The 26,862-nt window shown below is 35.8% G+C and overlaps 1 protein-coding gene across 1 annotated transcript in view; it reads left to right on the plus strand.

Annotated features, from left to right (window-relative positions):
• Window positions 1-25,188, plus strand: part of SYT10 (synaptotagmin 10) — a 67,679-nt gene extending 42,491 nt beyond the window's left edge. Inside the window, exons 4-7 of the mRNA XM_025455578.3 lie at window positions 10,557-10,677; window positions 13,894-14,065; window positions 16,176-16,305; window positions 19,102-25,188. Coding sequence (XP_025311363.1) covers window positions 10,557-10,677; window positions 13,894-14,065; window positions 16,176-16,305; window positions 19,102-19,173 — 495 coding nt within the window. The 3' untranslated portion in view covers window positions 19,174-25,188. The remainder of the gene's footprint in view (window positions 1-10,556; window positions 10,678-13,893; window positions 14,066-16,175; window positions 16,306-19,101) is intronic.
• The last annotated feature ends 1,674 nt before the right edge of the window (window positions 25,189-26,862 follow it).

The following is a 26,862-nucleotide window of genomic DNA, read 5'->3' on the forward strand; positions in this document are numbered from 1 at the left end:
GATTCCCCAGATAAATCTTTTTTTTAAAAAAAGAACATTTGTAATAGAAGCTAGTTACCTGCTCTACTCATTTACAGAACAAGGATCTTAAATCCGTCAATTCAACAAACTCTATTTAGTTCTATTTACCAGGCACTCTCTGCATGGTTTAGAGCATAATCTGTCTCCGTGTAGAGGGTCTACTTTCTAGAAAAAGGAGGCAGGTAATAAGGAAATATGTTGTGAAATATGTTGTATGTCCAATGAAGGAAATGCTATGTGAAACAGAGGCAGGATAAAGGAGAGAGAGGCCACTCTAAATAGGTTGGTCAGAAAGGGCCTCTCTGACAGTGTTAGGGGATGAGATCAGAGACAGCTGAGGGTCAGGTCTTTTGGAGCCCTCAAGCCATGGACAGAGCTGTTAGTTTCACTCTCTGTGATTTGTGAGATCATTGGTGGCTTTTGATTAGAAGTGAGCCATGGTGTCACTTAGGATCAAAAAGATCTCTGACTACTATGTGGAGAATAGACTGGGGAGGAGAGGTGGATTTGTTCACAGCCCAGAAACTAGATCATCTTTGCCAGTAATTTGTTTAACATGGGTTCATGTAGGAATTGTAATCTATAATAATATGTCACAGACCAATAGCAAATAGGACAATAAAACCTTTTAGTATACCAATAAAAAGATACTGAGCCAATGATAGATTAATTACATTATTGTTCTAGACAAAGAAGAGATGAATGAAATAAAGTCGACATTTAGTTGAGGCATTCCTTTTAAATGAGTTTATTCTTGGTAGAGTTAGTCTTTCCAAATAAACTCAGTATCAGCCACTGGCGTAGTAGAAGCTAAGAGCATGTAGCTAGAAGGCGACAGCACTGGCATTACAGACAAGATGGGCTGATCCAAAGGTTATTACTCTCAGGACACAGCTTGCTTCCACTGCCTGTGGTGAGTAGCCTCGCCAAGACAGGAACACGTGTCCTTTCTCTTCCTGAGACTACTGCGCAGCTCAACAGCATTGCCAACCAAGAGTAGCCTAGCCATGACAGGGGCAGGTGTCTCATCTATATACAGCTATTTAGATTAGCAAAGTGTAGACTTGCCCAGACCAAACACTTTCAAGTTACTGGTGAAACCTTGGTTTTTAAAGTTTAAAGGTCCATCACACGATGGACACCCCTGCCATTAACTCTGGTATCAAGGATGTAATGGTCCTCTCCTTTCCATGTGCAGAAGTTTGGTAAGAAAGTTTTAACATCCAACTGCAGATCAATTTCATCTAAACAAGTTATTCAAAACAAGTTATTCTCAAAAAATAAAAAATAGATTTAAAAAATAGTAAAAAAAGAAACCCACGAAAACAAATTATCCAAACAGCATTGTCCAAAACAAGCTTGCAAAACATGGGTTTGAATTTATAACCAGTCAGTACACAATAGAGGTGAAACCATACAAACTAATTTAAGGTAGACTCTAAAATAGTGAAGCCAGATTCATCCAGTCCAAGTGCCTAGTACAACCATACTGAGAGTGATGCCATTAATGAGGAATTTTATCAAGGTATTTAAAAGCTTCAAATACTCCAAGGAGAGCGGCATAATGTATTGCACAAGCTTCTATGCCACTATTTATAAACCTATTCTAAACCTATTAAGGTTTAAGAATAAGTCTCCAGGTCCTCTCACCAAGAAGTTTAAGGTATCTCTTAACCGGTATTACAAAAGGAAGAGTTCTTATTAAATTTGTATCCTCTTCTTATGCCCCACATTGCTCTTGTCCCAGTGTCTACATTGGGCTATCCCCTCTGCCTCAGGATGCTCATTCCACCAGTAGTTATGAAATTGATTTAAGTCCATGAAAGACCATTTTAAGGCCTCAGCTCTCTTCTATAAACTCAGCATTTTGCTCCTCCAAGTGGCCAAGTCTGAAGCTGTGTTGGATGGGATAATAGTTAAACCATTCGGCAGGCAGGGTTATTTCCCCACTCAGATTGGGAGCTGAAAATGGTTCTCTCACTGAGCAGAAGCATCGCACTATTAAATAGTATCATGGCAATAGTAGCTCTGGGTAGTGAATATTGATCATTTAATACTCAGAGGGGTTTGTTATCCTCCCATCTTCAACACTGCCATGTTCTCTGCCCCTTTCTGCCCTGACTTCAGTAAAGTTTCACCTGGATTTTGTGTCATGGCCAACCACAATGCTTGATATTATATAATCCTTACTGAAAAGTGTGTTCTTTCCTTCCTGCAGAAACACAAGCAGGTCCTGCTAAAGGACACCTAGTAAGTGTTTTCTCTATCTTCAAGTGGAGATGGTAAGAAAGAATCAATAATGAAAATGTATGTAAAACTCCAGGAGTCTAACAAGGTGTTGTGATAGAACCCTCCTTTGCTTGTCCCTTCCCCCACCCTTGTTGCACATGGTGCAATCTGGTTTAATCACAATCACTAGGAGAAGGAGGAAGGGCAGGAAGGAAGTGTTATGTGAAAATTGTAGTTCTTTGAAAGAAAAGGAAGGAAGTGGGCTAGAAACTGGAGTAGATTTTAATGTTACATTTCCTAATTGTATTCTATCAAACAGCTTCCTCCTCCTTCTTTGCATCCCAGAGTCACAAGACTGCTTGTTCTGGTGATTGGTGAAAATGGTCAGATGTGCAAGGAAAAAATGCAATTTATATACCTTAGGAAGATATTTGCTTCTGAAATTCCAATGCACTATAGAATTAGAGCAAACATAATCCCAGATCACACTAGAGGGATCCATGAAGAAATAAAGTTTAGTAAAAACCAATAGATAAGTATCTTCTAACTTATGCGCCCCAAACCTTTAGTGTATCTGTAGATGGCCCAAAACTATTATGACTATTATACTCTCAGGGCTACCATACGTAGACATGCCCTTGCACAGTTCTAGGGGGCTCTACGCATAGAGCCCCCAACACCCATAAACAGTGTCTTTGCTCACTTGTTCTCTGTTTACTGAGTAGCCTTCAGTCCTTCAAATAGTAGATGTCCCTGTTGCCACTGAAGCCATGCATGACTTGGCCTGATGCTTTTATGATTTATTCATTCAATACATTTTTTTACTGAGCATCAACCTTATACTAGTCACTGACCCTGGAAAAATTGAAGTAAACAAGAAAAGAAATAGTACATTTTTTCAACATCTCCTGTGTGTCAGACTGGGCCTATAATATATATTCGTTTTGTATATTATCCCTTAATGAAATGCAATCCTTCCAAGTAATTGTTATTAACCATGAAAATGGTTCTCATCCTGACTGCAAAAAAAAAAAAAAAAAAAAAATCAGGTTGTTCACATACTCCTGAGGAGGAGTCTTTTTTTTTTTTTTTTTTTTAACTTTGAGAGAGAGAAAGCATGCAAGCAACATAGAAGGGCAGAAGGAGAGGGAGAAGCAGACTCCCTGCTGAGCAGGGAACCTGACACAGGGCTTGATTCCAGGACTCTGAGATCATGAGCTGAGCTGAAGGCAGATACTTAACTGACTGAGCCAACCACATGCCCCAAGCAGGGGACATTTAGAATAAGGCCAGTGTGTTACCATTTAAATTATCCTATGTCACTGCCAGAGCCAGTGGTCTCTGTTAATCTTCTGATCATGGTTGGATCTTCCACTCAGCACCTCAAGCCTCTTTATATACTGCTCCCTCTGTTTTTAATTCTCTTTACCTTTAGTCATTCTTCAAAGTTTAGATTAAAATTCACCCACCTCTGGGTGGTTCCTCCTAGATTTCATGGGAAGAACCAGGTATTTTCATTATCCAGTATGATCTTTCCTCATGTATCCCCCACCAGATCAACCCTAATCTTGTTCTTGAACTTGAAATTGAGCTATTAGCACCAGCTGATCCTCTGTGGTCTTTCTAATGAGGCTCTGCTGGGTCTGTAGGCAACAAGAGCTAAAAAGGCCTAGTCATACATTCCTGAACATGCCTAAACCATATATACTATTTAGTCTTCATTTAACCAGTGCATAAAATTACGAAATTTTAGAGATGGGAAGTAAATTAGTTCATCTGTTTGAACACCCTCATGCTATACCAAAGAAACTAGGTCAAGTGAGGTTAAGTGGATTGCCCAAGGTTAAATTCCATTATTTTCTCAGGTGAATGGATGATGTGGGTCAGAGAGAAATGAATATTTTACAGTAGTTTGAATGCAGTAGACCCACCTTGGGTCTGCATTACATTGGGGTGGCAAATCACCTTCTCTCTCAGACAGGACAGAGCATGGTGGACGATGTGGCACTGGCCAAGTACATGGCCAACTTCCTGGCTCTGGGGCTCCCAGAGGTGTCATCCCCTCCTTGAAGTGGATGCTCAGATGCCAAAGAGGAGGTGGAGAAGAAGTGCCAGGGCTCACCTGGGAGATGCCCCCGGTTAGGGTGGTGGCATGCTCTTCCACTCGAGCCTGAACCACTTCCCACAGGGTCTGGCCCAAGGTCGGCTCAACAAATGGAATGTCCCATCAGAGAACTTGATGAGTTGGCCCTGCCTGGAGCCCTGCAGTTCCTGAGTCTCTAGGCACAGTTTTACCTGGTGTATGAAGACACCCGAGACCCTGAAGGATTGCCATTGTGTGACCGTAGCACTCACCCTTAACCTCCCTGTGCTCTTGTGTCAGCCTGAGAAAAGCTGCTTCAGTTTGTGAGCGGGCAAATGAAAGACTAGTAATTTAATGAAGATGCTCATTTGATCTAGTAACACATCGTTTAACAGTGTAAGGAGAACCATCCATTTTCTTACCAACCAGGAAATGTGGAAGGCAGGCAGCATTTAGGGTGCTAAGAGGATGTGATGACTGCTGTCACCATGGCAACCAATTGTTTAAAGGTTTTTTTTCAATAAGTCTTAATGATTCTTTTGAATACATCTCTGAATTCAAACCTTTCTTCAGTCAATACCTTCACACACCTGTTTACTTCAGAAGCCCCTCTACTGTTTTTTTAAGATTTGTTTATTTATTTGAGAGTGAGGAGTGGGGGGAGGGAGAGAGTCTTAAGCAGACTCCATGCCAAGTTCAGAGCCCAGTCTCACAACCCTGAGATCACCACCTGAGCTAAAACCAAGAGTCTGCCACTCAACTAATTGTACCATCTAGGCACCCCACCTTTCTCCTTTATTCATCCTAATATACTCTATTCAAAACAAAGAAATGTTTTGCAAATATTGTTTTCATTATCAACTAGTACATGGGAGATGTAGGATATTAACTCTAGCTTTTCTGATCTGGGAACCTATATACCCTTTTCATTCTTCCAGGCTCCCACTCTTTCATGTTACCAACACCTTTGGATCCCCCCTATTACCCATAGGAGTCACAGAATAAACTACATAGAGCTTTAAATGTCCTCCAACAGGGATCCCTGGGTGGCGCAGCGGTTTGGCGCCTGCCTTTGGCCCAGGGCGCGATCCTGGAGACCCGGGATCGGATCCCACGTCGGGCTCCCGGTGCATGGAGCCTGCTTCTCCCTCTGCCTGTGTCTCTGCCTCTCTCTCTCTCTCTCTCTCTCTCTGTGACTATCATGAATAAATAAATAAAATCTTTAAAAAAATAAATAAATAAATAAATAAATGTCCTCCAACATGTCACCAAACTCCTTATTTCTTACCATAAGCTGCCCATTCTTATTTGTAAATATTAATCATAGTACTCACATACAATATTATTCCTCTTCTCTGCCGGTCTCATGTCTGTAGGCTCTCAAACCCTAATGTGCTGTTTACTTCCTTCACTGGGTTAAAACATGCTGTAGTTATCAAGCCTTAAATCTGATGTCTCTCCATTTCTATACTCAGTTGCTATAGTTTGATCTTACTATTAGCTCAGTCCTGAATTAGGATGTGCAGTGCAACTATCTGTATATCAACTTATCTGTGCATTGACTTTTACTTCTATCTTAGAGAGATGGTATATGGAAAAATCTTTATAACTGTGTCTATGTTTATGAAGTTAACTATAGCCAATTACTAGAAAGTGATCTTTATCTACCCAGCTCAATGTCTGTGGAACCAGGGTGAAGAAATCAAATGTATAGTCTCTGAGCCAGGCTCAGTGTTAGCCTTCTTCATAAGCCCTCCTTCCAGGTATACAGTCAGAAGATCATCACTGTGAATGTTCCACCAAATACATTATTAGTGTGTATGAGAATGGTCTTCCTACCTGGAGAAATTTTATGGAACACTATATACTAGACGTAAAGCAGGATTTCAAATGATTATTTGTCCAAAGATAGAGTCATTTTTCAAAGGTTCATATGAGAAGTTCAGGTTCATGTAGAATTGGAATAAATGAGGTTATCCAGAAATAAACTTTTCAGAAACTCAAAGCCTAAAGCCCAAAATTACCACTTCAAACATTCTAAGGATTTTAGATAAAAATACCTTAAAAAATAGTGTATACTTCTCTACTTTCTTAAACAGAACGTATAGAATATATTTTTTCTAAGTTTAATGACTCAAAAGCCATCACTTTAAATATTAATTACTGTTGAAATCTATCATAAAATGCTGTTTTAAGTTAGTAAGGCATTATTAGTGTCAGTTCCCCTTGATAGAAAACGATTCCAGATTGTTATCCTTTTCCAAACATTCACTTCCTTCTTGTATGAATGGTGTCTTTCCAGCTATCATTTATTGTGGGCTTCCCCAGACCAACTGCTTTAGTTGCCCCATTTCCACATTCCACATGTGAATTTTGACCTGCTGTAGAATGATATACCAAGTAAACATTCTTGTTAGAACTTTACCTAAAATAATAGTGAATGGGTGTTGAGTAAGAAATGAGGTAGTCTCCTTATGTAAGAGAATTTCACCATATAACTTTGTTATATTTATGCTATATGTTCAGAGACCTTTCAACTTATTTTCTGCTTTTTTTGCTTGGCAAGAGAGGGTTCAGATTGTTGGGACTGAGTATGGCCTTATAAACTGCAGTGAGCTGGGGCAGAGAAGAGGTGGCAATTAAAAGTCAGCCTGCTCCCTGAGGCTGGGCCATCTACACGCAGACACAGGGGGTATGGAGAATTAGTGCTCACACTAGCTCACAGGACTGTCACCCAAACCTGGACTTCTGCTGGTACATTTGTTACAGGACCTTTTTAAAGGTTATACAGCCATTTACCTTCATTCATTTATTTCTCATAATTATTTCTTAGGTTGCTTCCAGATTTAAAAAGTTGTAGAATATTGGTATTTACCTTAGAGAGTATTGTGCCCTTTTCAGCGTGTATGCAATTTCAGATCTTTCACATTCACACTTCCTGAAGGAAAAATCTAGTCTAATGAAGAATCTTTTTGCAGTTATTATGCATGCATACTGTACATTAATCTTTACCACCCAGAGGCACCTGGTGGCTCAGGGGTTTAGCGTCTGCCTTTGGCTCAGGTCCTAGGATCAAGACCCACATCGGGCTCCCCACAGGGAGCTTGCTTCTTCCTCAGCCTGTGTCTCTGATGAATAAATAAATAAAATCTTAAAAAGAAAACCACCCAGTTCATTCTAGTTTCTTTAAAACTCCTGACTTCATGGAGTTTAAATATTTAAGGAGATTACTTACTACTCCAGTAGGCAAAAAGCCAGCTAGCCTGTCATACAGAGCTGCCTAGGGATGTCCTTTAATCATGCTCTTTGCTTTTAGTTTATTTAGGCTAGTACTTTCGTCAACTCCTCAGTTTAACCTCTTTACATTTATCAATACCTGTTAATAACAGATAGTCAAAATTATGTTGCAGCTGGATAGAAAGGACCTTTGAGGGGTGGGACCAAATACTGTAAACTTTCTTTGTTCCAACCAGTAAGCATGTGATATATCTAGAGAAGTAGAAAAATTACTTCTACAGATTGTTCAATGTGTAAAATTAAAATCGTCACAGTCACATACATGAAAATATGTTCTTTTCATGTAAGAACTAAGCCCTTTAGATGTGTCTGTTGGTACATTGTGTTGTGTTTGTGGTACATTCCCTGTTGGACTCTAAGCATTTCATCCCTGAGATCATGTCCCCTATTTCCTCCCTCACTTTTCCACTGCCATCCCACTAAGAACTTAACACTTGCTCTATATTCATAAAAAGGTGCCTTAATTTTTTCACCAGCTGGTGACAAAGTGTGCCTACTTTTGTTGATAGTTCCTGGGAGGAGAAATACACACTGAGAGAAAAGGAAGGTTGGTGGCTGCCAGATAGAAAATTTCAGAGAACTCCATTGACTCAGCCTAAAGAAACACTGGAAAAGAGATAGAAACAGGAAGAGAATCACCAGATAAAAATAGGATCCAGACTTATTTTCTTAGTCTTTTATAGCCTACTCTTCCTTCTCAGCTGAGATCTTCAAGGACAGAATCATGCCACATCTATCTTGGGGTCCATGGAACCTACCAGTGCACCTAGCAAATAATATTCAGTAATTGCTTGGTGGTGAAAAGAATGAATCTTAGTAGGAGATTGTACTCTTGCTGTTTTTTTCTCTGGCCTCTCCTGTTGGCTGTTGCTCATTATTTTGGGTCTGCAGCAATCCAAAAGCCCAGAGGAAACCCAGTTGAATATATCTTTGTTTTAAAATATATGCTTTTTACTAAAGTTCTTAAAAAATAATAACTGCTTTCCTTGATTAATTTTTTTCATTTATCTAGTACTTATTGAGCATTCAATATGTGTAAGGTACTGCTCATGTGATGGCAACACAGTCATAAACAAAACAGTATCCTTTGTCATATGTCAGCCATTGGGTTAAATGCCTTGGACTTTACATACATTATCTCACTTAATGATTAAAACCACTGTTGAGTGGGTACTTTCCTTAGTTTGAAAATGAAAGTTTCAGAAATTCAAAACTTAATTAAATTTCCTAGGATCTCACAGCTAGGAGGTAGAAAAAAACAGGAGTCAAACATAAGTTTGACTCTAAACTTTATGCTCTTAATTAGCAGGCTCTACTACTTCTAGACCATGAATAAAGAAATAGGAATTACATAAATCAGAATCTAAGGTATAAGATTAAGTCCAACAAATGTTAATAGTTTGTCATGAAGAATTTTTAGGAACCTAGTCCTATGGGCCTGGGTGCATAGCAACTTATTTCCTGCCAAATTAAATCTACCACATATTGTCTCACCAGGAATGATTTTATTAAATCCTATAAATAGCTCTTTGAGAAGCATCCTAAATATACATTGTTCGCATTCATTTTCGTTTGTCCACCATCTATGCAGCCATGGACAGGAAATAGTTCTATATTAGGGTTCTGTGAACAGTTCAAATGTATATCTGATACAACTTTATGTCCATATGAACTAATCTTTTCACTTCTTCAAAAAGATGCACTGAGAGCCAGCTATGTACCAGGCATTTCAGTAGAATGTAGCAATAAAAAGACAAGAACTCTGCTGTCCTAGATCTTACATATGGGAATCAGGGAAACAAAAAATGAATGTAAAAGATAATTTCTAATGATTATGAGGACTATGAAAAAAATATAAAGGATCTGTGAGTAGTTGAGCATAGGGTAGGAAGGAAGAAGGCCTCACTAAGAAGATACTATTTGAGCTGAGTCCTGCATTGTGAGAAGGAGTCATCCATGGAAAGATATATGAGAAAAAATGAAAATGCACCAGACAAAGGCAGGAACAAACTGCATGTATTTGAATAACAGGAAAAAAAAAGGCTTTTGAGTCCACATCAGAGTAAGCTGAGAAGAGAGGCAAGAAATAAAGTTAGAAAGATAGGATCCTGATCACATTGGGCCTTATATCTGACCTTGTGATTTACCATTCAAACCAAAGACATGTTTAAGAATTGAAGGGGAATGTTCTTACTAATTATACAAGGACAACAGGTATAAACCCAGAATTTCCCAGATATACCAAGATTTATAGTTACCTTGCTTCTATACCAGGTTTTGAATTTTATTCCGGTATAGTTATGAGCCCTCAGATGGTTTCAAGCAGGAGAGTGAAATAACTTGATTTGCAGTTCGTAAGTGATCACTTTTGAGTGCTTCTGTGATAGATCAATTTTAGAAACTCCTAAAGGAATCCTGAGAAGAAGTGATATTGGTTTGAATGGTATTAATAGACCTGAAAAAGAAAGTCACTAATTTGGGATATATTTGGTAGACAGTGTAGACAAGACATGGGTTGGATGTGTAGGGGTGAGGGAAAGAGAAGAATAAAAGTGACTGCTGGGCTCTGGCTCCAGCCTCTGGGTAAATGATAACTTCCTTTGTTGGTTCTTGGAAAGAGTGACAGAAAAATTGGTTTCAGAAGATGAATAGGAATGGATGGAATCAGCAGTCTGGTTTTGACTATATTAAATTTGAGATTCCTATTAAAAATACAAGTGGAGATGTCAAATGAGCAACTGGAATAGACTCTCTTTTCTTACTCTGTTTAGAACAGCTTTCTTGCAATGTTATCTGTATCCTTAATAAAACAGTTTAGAATGACATTCAGATATTCCATCAAAGTGAGTTTTCACTGAACCTCTTCAATTATAATCTTGTTTTACTATACGGTCGAAATGGCTAACATTACCAATTGCCTTTCTAGGAAAGTATTGATCTGGGTGAAATCATGTTTTCCCTTTGTTATTTGCCAACTGCTGGACGTATGACATTGACAGTCATCAAGTGCAGAAATCTGAAGGCTATGGATGTCACTGGCTCATCAGGTATGTACACAGTTGGCTAATGGGTCAAGGTACATTCCCAAATATTTCATGTATCCAAAATTATATATGGCCATTGAATTATTAAATTCATTTGTCTATAGTGGAGTATTATAAAAGTAGAAAAAGAGATTACCAAACAAAGGACTTTAAATCACCTCTTGTATTTACATTATTATTATTAGAAAAATTTTAAAAGAAGTTATCAAATATATTGACTATGAGCTTGAGTTTTTATTTTTATTTTGCTCTACTAATTTGGTTCTTTCTTAAAAATTCATGATTTACCAATCACTGCCCTACTTCTAACTAGTCAGTTACTTATAAAAGAAGATTCTTCACCTCAAGCTTGCATTACCTTACAAGTATGAAAACACATGTAGACTGAACTTCTTTCCCTCACTCGATCTGCAGAGAAAGAACAAGTTTCAAAGACCATCATTTGCATCTGCATTCTTAACACCTTTCAAAATAAAACTTTGGGCAAGTGTAGTGACTGAAAGAAATAATAAAGGAATGCTTCTTGAAGTTTCTTTTTTTTTTTTTTTTTCTTCTTGAAGTTTCTTAAAGATATTCTTGGAGGGGGGCAGCCCGGGTGGCTCAGTGGTTTAGCGCCGCCTTCAGCCCAGGGCCTGATCCTGGAAACCCGGGATCAAGTCCCATGTCGGGCTCTCTGCATGGAGCCTGAGATATTCTTGGAGGAAATTTCTCTTTCTGTGCTCATTTTGATAAAGAGGTAAAGTCACATCATGTTCTTTTACCCCTGCATTTAAATCACTACAGTCTGGAGGTTTATATATTAACTTAATATGTGAACTCTGGCAGAGCTCTGTAAAAGAAAAAATGATCAGGACAGAGGAGAGAAGGCAATAAGCATTTGTCAAATTAAACAAATAAGAAATGGTAGTGGAGATACAGGAAAGGATGACACGGGGAAAGGAATCTATAACTTTGTGCTTCTTCAGAACAAAGAAATAAACTAAATTTGTATTACAAAAAGCATGAGATAACTCTAAGTTCTAGTGCAGAAAGAGCTCCAGGATACACTAAATGAGTGAAAAAAAAAGGGAGGGGGAGGCGCAAAAATAAACATGGATATCATGCTCCTTTCTGTGTAAGAATTGGGAGTATTACAATACATATTTATGTTGTTAATATTTGCAAAAAGAATTACCAGAGTGACAAACGAAAACCAAGGGGTGGAGAGAGAGGTATGGGAACAGATGGGAGGGAGCCTTCTCATTATAGGTTTTTCTCTACCATCTTCACTTTTGAACAATTTTGTGAATTATTTTTTCATTTTTTAAAATTTACAATACACAGTTGATATATAAAAGTAGAATGAAAGTAAACTCTGCATTTATTTTGGTGAAAAATTCTTGGGTCAGTAAATGTTGAAGAATTTACACAATGTACTCTGCAAATTATTGTTTATTCTACTCTTTCCTCCATTTATCAAAAGAGATCAAATTCTGAGACAAGCAGACAGCATCAAAGTTGTAATTAAGTGCAAGATCACTTTTTGTTTATATGAAGCTTTTCAACGAAAGAGTGCATGCTCTGAGAATACCACCTCATTAACTCTCACTAGAGGTTTGTGAATCAACTAAGGAGCCAGTAAATTATCCTTGTCACTAGTGGAGAAATGTCGTCAGAGACATGATGGGGGTGGCAGAGGATAAATCATGTCTTGTTCCCAATGTTAATGAGAGGTCTAGGCCTGGGCCTAATACACAAAAGAGTATCACAGAAGTGAGTTTCCTTCTTAGAACATACTTCCTATTATTAAAAAATTGAGAAGTAAATGGGAAACAGCCATTGAACATTGCCATTTTGTTTACCTTTATTTACCCAATTTTGAGCCAGAAAATATATTTTTTGCTCCTTGATGGAAATGCTTATGAAATATACAGATATATTTTTCTAGAGCTTAAAAGGTATTATTAATTCAAGTAAGTTTATACTGTTATGATTTTGGCTTATTCTCAGAAAATAAGATTTATTACTACATTGGTGGAAAGAGGAAAAAAGAGGTGGTGGTGTTACTGTTGGAGAGCAACCAGAATAAAGGGGGAAAAATAAATGAACATAGAGCAAACACTGATTGTTTAACCAGCTAGCATTCTCACCCCAATGCTTACATCCCCTCCCAAAGCCATGCTTCCTTCCTATAAAAAGGTACAAAAGTAAGGCTCTTATAGAAACTTTTGCATAGTTTTCTGTAATACTATAACAGTTTTCCTTCTTACGGAAATAAATTTGGCCCATAAAAATATGGGCCAAATAAATTTTTCCCTTTCAAGTTGGTATCATATAGACAATGTCATATCAAGAACCTTCCATGATAACATTTTTAAACCAATTATTACCTTTTTTATTGTATACAATTAAACACAACATATTTAATATATTTTGTAGTGATCATTTCTTCAGTCTGAGCTCTTTATCAAGCACCAACACTATGACTGTAAAATGAAATGTCTTATTTTAATACTTTTCCAACAATTGAGGAAATTTCTAACTTCTACTAATTGTGGGTGTATACACACACACATACACACATATGCTCTAGATACAATGTTATGCTTTTACAAGTTTCAATCTTCTTATCCTAAATCATTTTGAAGGAAATTAACTTTAAGGCAATTATTGTTTTTTTTTTTTTAAGATTTTATTTATTTATTCATGAGAGACCTAGAGAGAGACAAGCAGAGACACAGGCAGGGGGAGAAGCAGGCTCCATGCAGGGAGCCTGATGTGGGACTTGATCCCGGGACTCCAGGATCACACTCCGGGCTGAGGGCAGGTGCTAAACTGCTGAGCCACCCAGGCATCCCTAAGGCAATTATTCTTACCTGTTAGGATTACATTCCCTAGAAATCACTTTTAGCAAAATATATTCTCAAATAGCTGTGACCAGAAGACATACAGTTCCAGACTGGCTCTTGGTAGACTCGTAGGTTTTCTCTGTTGTATTAAAAACAGATGAAACTAATACTTCTGGCTCATTCAAGATAAATTATTCCATTTAAAGTACAAAGTGTTAGTCTATTACCCCCATATAAGTCATTTGAATTTAAGACTGATAAAACTGAAAGGCTTAATATACTTTTCTTATACTGCTAAATAAGGCTTTTCTTATAGCAATAACTAATTACAGTTTTATTTATGCTTCGTACTGTTACTTTCATTTTAATGAAATTACCTTACTATTCCTAGATCCTTATGTCAAAGTGTCTCTGATGTGTGAGGGTCGAAGATTAAAAAAGCGGAAAACAACTACAAAGAAAAATACTCTAAACCCTGTGTACAATGAGGCCATTATTTTCGATATCCCTCCAGAGAACGTGGACCAGGTCAGCCTCTCCATTGCAGTCATGGATTACGATAGGTGGGTACATGTTCATCACTCACTGGAGAACAGCCATGTTTAGTCCTATGCAGAGCAAATTCAACTTTCCAGGTTATTTACTGCTCCAACAGTTTTAATTTAAAATGGAAGAGGAAAAAATTATTCATTCAAAATTCATTTTTTCCCATGTTATAATATTTCTTTTTTCTTTTCCAAAAGAAGTCAGACACCTGGGGCTGGTGAGAAAGTGGTGCAGAAGTAATATGGAACCCATTATAGGAAGCATTATTGTGACATCTTTTTACAATAACAACAGAAATTACTATCAATGGAGTTTGTTTTCCCAACTGGGCTAGAATATGAATATCATAATTCTTACCCAAGCTCTTTCATTAACTAACTGTGTGTAAGGGCAAGTTATGTAATCTCTTTGGGATTCACTTTTCCCATTTGTAAGACATTAGCGTAATATAGAACCATTAACAGTGAGTATTAAGAGTGGAAAGTGAATAATAGCCTTGATGTCTCAACATGCTTTGTGGGTAATTCATTCAGCCTGCACACTTTAAGTCAGTTCTTTCATAAAATAAATTGCAAACTCCCAAATGCAGCTCTGATGTTTCTTCCTGCCTCAGCTCTGAACTTTACTCTCCCACTCTTGCCTTGTGTGAAATGTCACCCTGCTCTGTGTATCTCATCCAACCAAGGCTTTCAGCCCTGCTTAAGTCACCCCTTCTGTGTCTTTCTCAGCTAACCTACCTCTTCTTTCTCTGAACTGTTGTCCCTATAAAGGTTCATATCTCTTATTTGGCCCTTGCTATATACTTCTTTGTATTGTTTTGCTTTTTATATTTTTATCTTTGGAAAGGAATACTGTGTGTTTAACCTACAAAATTATCAGCACATAGATAGTGTCTTACTACCTTTATTTTGTTCTAATGTATTGTAAAGGAGTGCTCCATTTTATAATATCATGAAAATTGTAGTAACCAGGACCCTAGAATCTAGAGAAATTAATATGCTATCCCCTGGCTCAGAGCTAGATAATGAAGCACTAAAAAGTAAAATGATTTATACTATCTATTTGAAATTAGTTTATATCACAGTTTAGGGAAAAAACTACCACTATTTAGAGAGACAAAAATCTTGAATTAGTTACAATTTCAAACTCTAAAAATATTTCAGTGCTTTCATCAGAAGCCCTTAATCTGCTTTCCAAAATATTATTCCTATCGATTTATCACAGTGATTGCAGGTAGATACAACAGAGCATTTGTCATGCAGACAATTTTAGGGAAATGGATCTTGACAGTATATAGAACAGAAAGATTTTTTAAATTATTCCTAAAAATATGCTTGTTGGGGAAACTTCATATGGAAGAAACATGATACTAAACATAACTACATCAGTGACAGGAAGAAAGTAATGAAAGGTCCTAAAATCATCTCAAAAGTCTTCTTAGAGATGTCCGTCAAAAGAACTGTATAGAAATGCCTTTAAATTACATTCCATTCTTGGGAAGCGACTTAGAACATGCACATTTGAGTCTTGTGTGGAATACACAACAGGAATGTTGTGCAGTATTCCCTGGTGCTGTGCAATAATAACTCAAATGCCGTAATACTGAATATAGCCCTGGCCTGTTTCATTGTAGTATAAGCAGTGACATATACTGACATATCACTTAGAGTCAACTAAATATGGCCATTTATACAAAAAAAAAAGTGGGTATTGAGCTCTTGGTAAGAAATCAAAGCATCACTATAAAATATTAGGCATTCTGAAAAAAACAAGATCTCATTTCTATCACTTAAAGTTAATAGGGCTGCTTCTAAAAAGGAAATCCAACAGTATAGGTAAGAACCAGCTGGTGTTTCTCATTCTATCTTATTGTGAAATGTGCCCAAGTTACAGAGAACTAAAACGGTTTATGTGTGCTCCTTTTACAAATTCATATTTGAAAGCCAATCTTGTGTAGTGTATTTTGTTTGTGTAAAATTTTTAATTTGACCTAAAGTAATATGCAGAATAATTTAGAACTTATCATAAAATCTAGTTCTAAATCATGTTTAAAATTCTGCTAACATGAATGAAACTCCATTTATCTTTGAACATTGGAATCAAAGTGTGATATTCTCCGAATTGTAGGGTAGGACACAATGAGGTCATAGGAGTGTGTAGAACAGGCCTGGACGCTGAAGGTCTTGGGCGAGACCACTGGAATGAAATGCTGGCCTATCACCGAAAACCAATAACACATTGGCACCCCTTGCTGGAGGTATGCTGCAGTTCCCTGGCATCTATTCTTTTTTAAAATCTCTTTTCCTTAAATATTATTTATCTGCTAACATTTGTCTGTCATTGATTGTATACATACATTCACTGATTTTTTTTTAAACATTGCTCTTACTTCTGTCCCACACAGTTTATCATCCAGTATTCAAAGTTCTGTGTGCCTTGTACGATTTTAGAAACCATTAAACTTTCTGGGTCTGATATTCCTTTGGACAGCAAGCTCACAAAAACTGCAAGTCTCATTTTCCTTACGTAGCATGAAAACTTCTATAAATGAGTGATAGAGCAATCAAGTAAATTATTACTAACTGGCAACTGAATTTTGCTGTTTCCCTTTTGTGAAAATAGCCACCTCACCTAAACTTCTCCTAGAATCCCTGATTAGAAGTACTATCTTCTAATACAGCTCCTCTATGTAAAGGGACAAGTATATCTCCCAATACTCTGAGCATTAAGTAAAAGTGCTCACAGATTTTTAAGATACTGAGGCATCAGCTTGCCTGAGTTCAAAGCCTGGCTCTGCTGTGGGACCCATATTGGAAGAACTTGGGGCAAGTTCCTGTAACTTCTCTATATTTCTGCCATTGCTCTGTAATAGCAGTAAACTCAAAGAGTAAAACTAAGTAAAATGCCAAATATTAAGTGTTCAGCACAGAGTTCGACATATGTTAGCTCTTAATACAACTACTATTCATACTTATACTAACCAGAAATATCAACATCCACTTGTGGCAGGATTTTTAGCCTTTAAGTTAGTTGTCAGTCTATTTAATACACTGAATGTCACAGGATGGGATGACTTTCTTTCCCAAAGATGATTGCTGGAAACTCTTGGAGAGTCACAAAGTAAGTCTTTTGTGTGACCTGACTGATTGAGAGGTAATGCAGGTTAACAAAAGGATGTGGGGTAGATGCTGGCATTTATGCCATTCGATACAAAGAATAGTTATGATAGCTACATAGTAAGTGAAAAATACACTGCTGTCTGTTCATGGGTGAGAGTCTGCTTCTTGCTCTGGCATTAAACACCGGGTTGAATGAGAGAGGTAGCACAGTGCAATTAACTGTCAGTGGGCCCAAGTGCTTTTCAGCTTTGTCACAAAAATGTGACCTTGGCTGTGTCACTCAGGACACGATAGGGAAAATTTGATGAACACTGTATGAATATTGCATGCTCAGGCAACAGAGCTGTTACCATGGATAAGATATCCGCTGATATATATTAATGTTCTCAATTTTTAACCTCACTTCATTTAATGTAAATCATAAAAGACACACATACACAAACACAAATGCACATTCACACAGGACTTTCCCCGAGAGTGCTTCAGAAGTACAGACAGGTGTATTTAGCAAGTCTCGGGAAAGTTGGGTTTCATGTCAATAGTATGTATTGTCTAAAGTATAAAGTATACTCTACTTCTTATTATACAATCACTATCCTTTTCCTGCTTCTCCTCTTGTTTTCATTTAAAGTTTGAACAGTGAATATTAATTTTAAGAATCTAGGCATGAGAGTAAAGTTTGCCAGGCAGAGAACCACATTGAAAAGTGATGTGGAAAGAAGAAAAAAAAAGAAAGAAAAGTTATATGGGATCTAATCCTTGCTCCTCTGGCTATCTGATCCTGAGCAGGTCACTTATTCTGTCTACAGCTGAATTTCTCCACACTTAATGAAAATAGAAATGTATGGCCCTACAGACTTCACAGGAATTATGTAAGGAGAAGAGAGATAGTGTAAGCAAGAACTTTTCAGTAATGAAAGGACAGGGGTTGTATGCCCCAAGGTATATTATAATTACTTATGACTGTTTCATAAGCAGCTATACATTTATCTGGTGAAGGGGAGCTCTGGAATAGGCCTATGTTTGTGTCTCAGGACATGTAAACGCTTTTCAGTCATTGTAGGACTTACAGGAAGAACAAGCTACAATATGGGCATCAGAAGAAGATCCCAGATATATTTCTAACAGCTGAGTATCAGAGGACAAAAGACTATATAAATGTACTTTCTCCAGCAAGTAGCTCCTTTTTTCCAACTCCTGCACCTACATTCATTGGTCAAACAGAACATATGGACTAGAGACCTAAGAACTGGCTGGATTTTGCATTTTGGGAAAGTGGTGAGTGTATAATTATGTGTTTTATTGCCAGAGAAGGGATTAAAATGAGAAGGGAACAATTATTCAAAAACTGGGTAAGTTGGGAACAAAGAGAGACTAATGCATCATTTAGAAAATCTGGTTCCTCTACCTAGTCAAAAGTCTATCCTATTGTAATTGAATTTTTCAAACACATATTTAAGGACCATGAGAAATTATTCTTCAACACTCATGGCTCCCATCTGCAAAGTCATCCCCTCTCATCTCATTAGTTGCCCCCACAAAAATTGCCCTCTGCCTTAGAGCAAGTACAGTGTGGTCTCTTGGGCCTTGAGCCTTCTTGCTCATAACTAGCAATCACCTCCCACTATCACAAACCATTAATTATTTTACAGTAAGAGCTAAAAGCCTATCATAGAATGTGAAATGAGCCTGCAGTCATGAGTAGTTGTGTGCATGCCATTTGGTACTGTGCTCTGCCTACATCTCCATAAGATGTCTTTGCCCAATCATGCTGCCCAAGAAGGTGAGTTCTACAGGGCAGGGGAAGTTATGTATGTCTTCTCTTTGGAGATTTGCATATCATGGGTGAATATCCACTAGTCAGAGGTAGCAGCAACTACCCACTTTATTATCTTTTGCATTAGATCATGCATTATGAAATTATTGTCTTTCAGTTGCCTGGCCGAGCAACCAGTTTTGATAGTCAAGGATCCTGTCCATCTCCCAAACCACCTTCCACACCATAATGCCTCCAAAATAAAGACCATTATAATAAGGACCCAGGACCCTGTGCTCATCAAATCAGAAAAAGAGTGGGAGGTTTGATTTCCTCATTTAAAATATATCTTGATAATGAACAAACTTGACGTTTTTTTCATTTACTCTTTTTTTTTTTTTTTGTCGGTTCATTAACTTTGGACATCTTGATATATTTTACTTGAATACAAATAGTCCTTACTCGCATAAGGCATTTTATTCTTCATGTCATATGCCTATTAGCACAAAGAGTGTTTTCATAAGTTGCAATTCTTTGCATAAGAAATACATTCTTTTAAAAGAATCTGTACTTATCTAAAATTAAATATAGTTTATTCTGCTATTGTACAAAGTAGCACATGTCACATATGTATGGTTTTGATTTTGTTACAACAATGTTAATCTCTAGTTGGGCAGATGGTTCCATATAAACTTTAATGGAAATTTTGAACTTAACTTACATAGCATTAAATCCTTGCACAATCAAATTAATGTTACTTATCTCATAATATTTTCTTCATTCTCAGCAAATTGCTTCCTTAGTGAGGTTTGGCTGTGCTAAACTCAAAGCTTTGTCTCTCAAGTTCATTCTTTACAACATACAGACAATGCTATAATTTAAAGAACAATTTTGAATTAAGTTTAAGAAGTAATATTTAGTAGCTAGAAAATGGAGGTCAAACCATTTGGGCTACCATTCTATATACTGTCTTATTGTTACATTAGTTCAAACATCTGTTGAACTGTTTAACTGGTATTTTAAAAATTCTAATACTCATTATCTCAAATGTAGCATTAGTATTCCCAAGTGAATAGAAACAGAAGGTGTTAATTTTTTAAGTGTTTGTAAGGTTTTCAAGTACTGTGACATGTATATTTTGTGACATGAAGCTATCATGTAGATCCTATATTTCTGATAGAACATACTAACAGACACCAAAGGTACAATAAATGTCTGTGCTCATTGTCAATTAGATTATACACAGTAATGGTGACTTTTAAACCCAATGAGAAATTAAGTACTAGAATTGGGTATTTTCCTAAGAAGGGAAAAATTATGTAAAATTTTCAGAAAATTATATATATACATATATATCATAAATAACAATTTCCACATTTAATAAAAATAAAAATAATTCTAAAGGCCCAGACCCACAGTCCTTTCATGAAAGGATCCTTCATAAGGATCAAGGATCTGGCCAGGAGTTATAAAAACTATGCAAATGTTTTTACATGACAGAACTTTCTTTTAAATCAGGTTAATTTTTTATTGTCTCATTTCTGGGCCCTATCGGAAGGTATCCATATTGAATGACCCCAATCTTATTTTAAGATATATACTATGAACAGTGCATATTTCAAGATTATCCCAGGATAGGAGGTTAAAAGAACCAAGAAAAGAACAAGAAAACTTATACTTAGAATATAAAAACATATTCATCAGAATGAGAAAATTTTATCAAGGTATAAAATTTTGATTTTAGTAAAATCTCTTATTTCTAAATATTAAAACAAGTTTAAGCTATGAAATTTTGTTTGTGGCATCTCTCACATGATGGCATTACTGTAAATTAAGATGTAAATATTTTACACACTAACATTTTAAAGGCAAACACAATTCCCTAAAATTTTTCAAGAATACCTGTCTCCTCCTAATAAAAACAACTATTTCTAGCTAGCATTAGCTAATAGAAAATAACAGAAAGAATTGTTTGAAAATACTAGTCTACCTTATGAAGCCCAAAAGAACCGTTTGCCATAAACAGAATGACTGACGATGACACTTCCATTCTGGGATTCTTTATTTTACTAGGAAATAAAAATTGTCAAATGGGAAGACAAGTTATACTCTTAATAAAATGACATTTTTGCAGACAGATGTTTTATTAGTAAGATATAGCTGCAGCTTACAATTAATTCACAACTATATTTCTGAGGATAATTATTTTCATCTGAAAACATATTTTAAGGACTTTTTATGCATTCTTAGAAGCTCTTGCTTTTCTTTGCCTCCTATGGAGAAAAAGCCAATGCTTATGATGAAAAAAAAAAAAAAAACACAAACAACCAGCCAAACAGGAGACTTTACTGTGGAGACTATGGATTAAAATATGAATATGTTTTTAAGGTAATTTTTAAAAAACTGTTTCATAGGGATTAGGATAAATTCATCATGCCCAGTATTTGTTAATCCAGTAAGAGAGATTAAGAAGAGAAATAACCACAACCCATCTCTCATGGAATGCATGAGGGAGGTGTACCCTTCTATCCCTAAAGTCTAATCATTTTAAAGGATACTTCATGTTATTAAGATACAATCTTAACACTTTCAATACAACACACTCTCACTCTCTACATAGCCACACATCCATACAAACCTATCTTATCCTCCTTCTGCATGTGATTGAGGATGAAATGTTTTTAATTTCAGTATTTAAAATGAGATTTGATATTACAGAAATCTTCCACTAATTAGCGTGGGATACCATGTTTTTCATGACAGCATTGACACATTCTGAAGTTGAAGTTTAGTATATAATGAACACCTAATTTCAGGGATTATTCAGGGACTTGTCAAACATAAATCTAGAGAAAGGGAGCAAGTCTTGGTTCATTATATAACAATATTGATGTTCTTTTTGTTTTTTTAATTTTATTTATTTATTCGTGTATTTTACCTGATTCACTAAGCAATCAGGGGAATGAGGAAATTGGATATGAAAAGTATGCTAATGTTTGAGGAATGTGCAGTCTTCTCAGAAAAATCTGAATGGATGATGCTTTTCTTTTTATAGTGGTTTCTTAATTTGTTTCTTGACAGTTTTAATTTTCTTTGTTAGGCGAGCCCTGTTTCTGGTACTTTGTTTTACATCTAAAAACTCATGATATTGATACATTCACAGTTCAGTAAAAAAATATCATTACGACTATGCCAGGGAACTGGAGATGGGAATGCAGAGCCAAGCATCCACTTTCTTGTGCAGTTTTGGAGAGTGTGTGTGTGTTCTAGTTACTGCAGGGAGATCACAACTGATCAATACTGACTCAGGTTTTAGATAAAAGCAAATATATTTGAACCTATTGGGTTGTGATATTTAATTGGCATTTCTACCTGTGTTTATTCTCCTATAATGTTATTTTAAAATTTTGCAGACTCAATGAAGATCAATCTTGTAAGACTTTAACTTAATAATCGATTGTTTTAAAAATGGAAAATCCAAACTTTCACTCCCTTCTCAACTTTTGCTGTCCATAAAACAAAATGTAACTTATTTTGGAATGAATTATCAAAGGAGCCTTTACAAATAAAGGGACACAAAAAAATCTTAACTTTGAACACATAGTCATTTCTTTACCCTTTTAAAAAGAGTACTTGATGTTATCTAAGTAAATATATTTTCATGGAATGGAATTCCATCTGATTATTTCTTGCCACTTTAGTTATGATTTAATTACCTGATAATTAAGACAAAAAAAATAGTTAATAAGGATTTAAGAAAGTCATTCAACCTCTACTACATTTAGACAAAATGTGGAGATCTCTTTTCTTTACAACTTGTTCTTGAAGCAACTCTGGTTGTTCTGATGTACTTTACTCCATCTAAACTTCTATAGTTTTTAAGCTAAGAATGTATTGCTGCCAGTAAAAGATGATGCAAAAGCATGGAAAGTAAAATAGTTTAAAGTGAAAATCTACATAACTGGATGGTAGTTAAACACAGATGTTAAAATACATGGAAATAAAGATTTTGAAAGCGAAATAGAAATCTCCTTTGTATCTTTAACTTTTAGTGGAAGATAAATCCTCTAATGCTGTTTAAAAAAACTCATGACAGAGCATTTTAATAGTTCCTCAGTGACATGGCTCAGGATATGATTCATCTGAACCTACTAAGACTCATTCTTTAAAAGAAAATAGTGAGTTTATATTTTACATGGGAAACTGCTGATTACACTAAATTCTGTTTCCAAAGTATTTACTCAGTGATGCTCTTTAAGGTAAGAATTTTCTATTTCATTAAAAGACTTTTCCTATATTTACTCAATTTTATGTTAATTAGAGTGGTAATTTAATAAAAGATGCATTGATAATACTTGTCATCCACCATTAACAGTTAACCAAAAAGATGTGTATTTGAACAGTGGCAGTAAATTAATATTCAGTTCAAATGTTTTCTCATCAACTGTAAAAAGGTGTTTTCACTTTCACCCTATTCATCAGGAAGGTGGGTAACCAGGGTTGGATTTGATGGCATGACAATATCATGCTATAGAAACTTTAAAAAAAAAAAAAGAGCTAAATGAAGGGCTGAGGTGAGGTTTAAGGATTTATTGAATGCAAACATTTTGAATACTAGAAATGGTGATTGAAAAAATAAGTAGGTGTTTAAGAGAAAAGATAGGCTTCTTAATGCTTGAAATGATTTAAATACACTCCTACAAGGAGGAATTGATTAGAATAATTCTATTTTTATCTATAATGAAACACTGGAAATGACTTGCTATTGATAGATCTAAGACACAGATAGTATTTTTATGGAAATGTTTTTATCTCCAACTGACAATAATCTCTTCGGAGCTCACCTGGGTCATAAGAACCCCCTCCAAAGAGCAACTATGCCTGATCTTATAAAAGGATAAAAATAGGTCATTTCCTTCAGAAATTTTGTTGCGATTTACATATACTGTGCACAGAATCCCTATTTACTGTACAGGGTGGTGGATTTCAATTATTCAATTATTCAATTTAATATTTGTGTTCCCTTGAAAACAATTTAATGCATAACAAGACATATTATAGAAATTAATGAAAAATTGTTAAGAGAAGTATGTCTCAATGTTGGAAGGTTAATGCATTGGATTTTTGGTTTTGTCATCTATCTCAAAATTGGTGTGTGTTTTTTTTTAATTTTCCCAATTTGAACATCAATATAGTGAATTATGTTTGGCAATGATTTTGCTGTAGAATAAAGCTTATGAACCAAAAACAACAACAACAAAAACACTATATTCCTTAAGGCTACAGACCAGCTGGCAATAGAATCAATCTCTATAAAAATTGCATGAGTTCCTCTATTTTATCTATATAGATCATTTTGTGGGTTTTATTTTTATCCTTAAAAATACCCTTTAAGCTTTCCATATAAAAGACAGTAATCCCTAGTATGAATAGCTGCGTAAATTCTATCACTATATAAGAAATAAGTGAAATAATTCACTATGCAAAACATTTGCATTTATAGTTTTTTAATAAACAAAAGTCCAACCCAAGTCATGTTATTCGCATTGACTTTCTGTTGGCCCTTCCAGTTGAGAGAAATGATGGGGTTCATCTGCAAAATATGGGTAAGTTATGGAACACAATAAATTGAGACCTTCTTTCAGAATGAAGGATCAAGAGGTCAAAATAGAAAAGAGCTGCCTCACATTGTAAATGTGATGATTCCACTAATGAATAAATAGTTCAAGACATTTGCCAATTATGTTAAACTGCCAGAAAACACAAAAATTTTTAATTTCACATGTGATATTGAATAATTTAGATCCATCATATGTGATCCTTTTGGTATCCTTTTGTCATTGTTCATAAGGTGACTTTTTAACTGGTTTGTGATGTAATACATAGCCATTGTTCAAATCAATATCTTTGACTTCCGCATTATAGAACAGAAATTTTAAAATCTTTTGAAATTCGTGTTTCGGGTTTTTGTACATGGTAACCAGCCATTTGTGAAACTTGACTGCATATAATTGTATTACCTAGAACAAATATTTTGCAACCACTTTAAAAGATGTTACACATTTCAGTATTTTTACAATGTCTACTTTAGAATGTGTGAACATATTTGTCAGGTTCAGATGAATTATGTAACAATGAAACCTCAAAGCTGTTATGAAGTGTACAGTTTATGATTACTTTTGTAAAAGAAAATGGAAAAGCACTTGAAATATAATTTTACTGTTTCATATGTATTTTGAAAAATAAATAAAGTGATTATAAATTATTTTTGTCTTTAAAGAAAATACCTTTTTAAGATTTGAGACCTTTGCATTGCTAAATTTTTCTTTAGTAGTCATCTATTCATTAGAGAGCAGTGTGATTCATTTATCAATAATTCACTAATTTGAGCAACTGAATGTATCTTAAAAATCTCACAATACACACCATTTTTTCACAAAACTACTAGTTTTTTAAAGATTTTTTAAATTTATTCATTAGAGAGAGAGAGAGAGGCAGAGACACAGGCAGAAGGAGAAGCAGGCTCCCCACGGGGAGCCCAATGTGGGACTTGATCCCAGGACTCCAGGATCACACCCTGAGCTAAAGGCAGACACTCAACCACCAAGCCAGCCAGGCATCCCACAGAACTACTAATTCAAGGTCCCGAATTATGTCCATTGAGGAGTAATGAAATAATCATTAGTCAAGTGTTAAAAAGGTAAATACCACCTACATATATATTTTTTAAATTTATTTATGAGAGACAAAGAAAGAGGCAGAGATATAGGCAGAAGGAGACGCAGGCTCCCTGCAGGGACCCTGACGCAGGACTCAATCCCAGTACTCCAGGATCACAATCTGAGCCAAAGGCAGACACTCAACCACTGAGCCACCCAGGTGCCCCACTATCTACACATATTAGCTACATTTGAGTCATCCTCAAAAAGTCCTTATAAATAGAAAGTGATCCAGTAGCTGGAGTATACCAGTTATTTTGTTCATTTGCTTCTGCTTTTCCTCAGCTTTTCAAAAAGATTTTCATAAGGAACATCTGTGTCACAACTAGTCTTAGGCAGTCAACACAGCACTTAACTCAAAGGAAATCGTGATCATTGATAAACCAGATGTGCAAAAAACAAAACAAAACAAAACAAAAACAAAAACCAGATGTACTATACTAGAGTCATTGTATAGCAGCAATGTCCACAATAGGCAAACTATGGAAAGAGCCTAGATGTCCGTCAACAGATGAATAAAGAAGAAGTGTGGTATATATATAATGGAATACTATTCAGCCATCAAAAAATGAAATCTTGCCATTTGCAATGACATGGATGGAACTAGAAGATATCATGCTAAGTGAAATAATCAAGACAATTATCATATGACCTCTCTCATATATGGAATTTAAGAAATAAAACACAGGATCAGATGGGACTAGAGGAAAAAATAAAGCAAGACGAAATCAGAGACAGAGACAAACTGTAAAAGACTCTTAATCATAGGAAACAGATGGTCACTGGAATGGGAGCAGATGGGGAAACTGGGTGATGGATGTTAAGGAGGGCACGTGATATAATGAGCACTGGGTATTATATAAGACTAATGAATCACTGAACTCTACTTTGAAATTAATACACTATATGTTAATTGAATTTAAATATTTTTTTAAAAAATAATAAATAAAACAGCTTATAAGAAGAAGCAAGTAAATCAATCTATACCTCTGGATAGAATGCAGGATAAAGAAGAGTTAGTGATCTGACCTGTCTGGCCTTAAGTTTCTACATCCAAAAAGTATGCAGTGCCTAAATGAAATCCAAGTTGTTTCTGAAAAAAAGCAATTAAATGGCTACATTTAAAGACTTTTTTTGTTAGTATTTCCAAATATCTGCTCAAAAAATGTTTATATTTCTATCCACACTGATTTAAAATTTACACTTCCACTAACAATATA

This window comes from Canis lupus, chromosome 27 (genome assembly GCF_003254725.2).
Source record: "Canis lupus dingo isolate Sandy chromosome 27, ASM325472v2, whole genome shotgun sequence".
Lineage (NCBI taxonomy): Eukaryota > Metazoa > Chordata > Mammalia > Carnivora > Canidae > Canis > Canis lupus.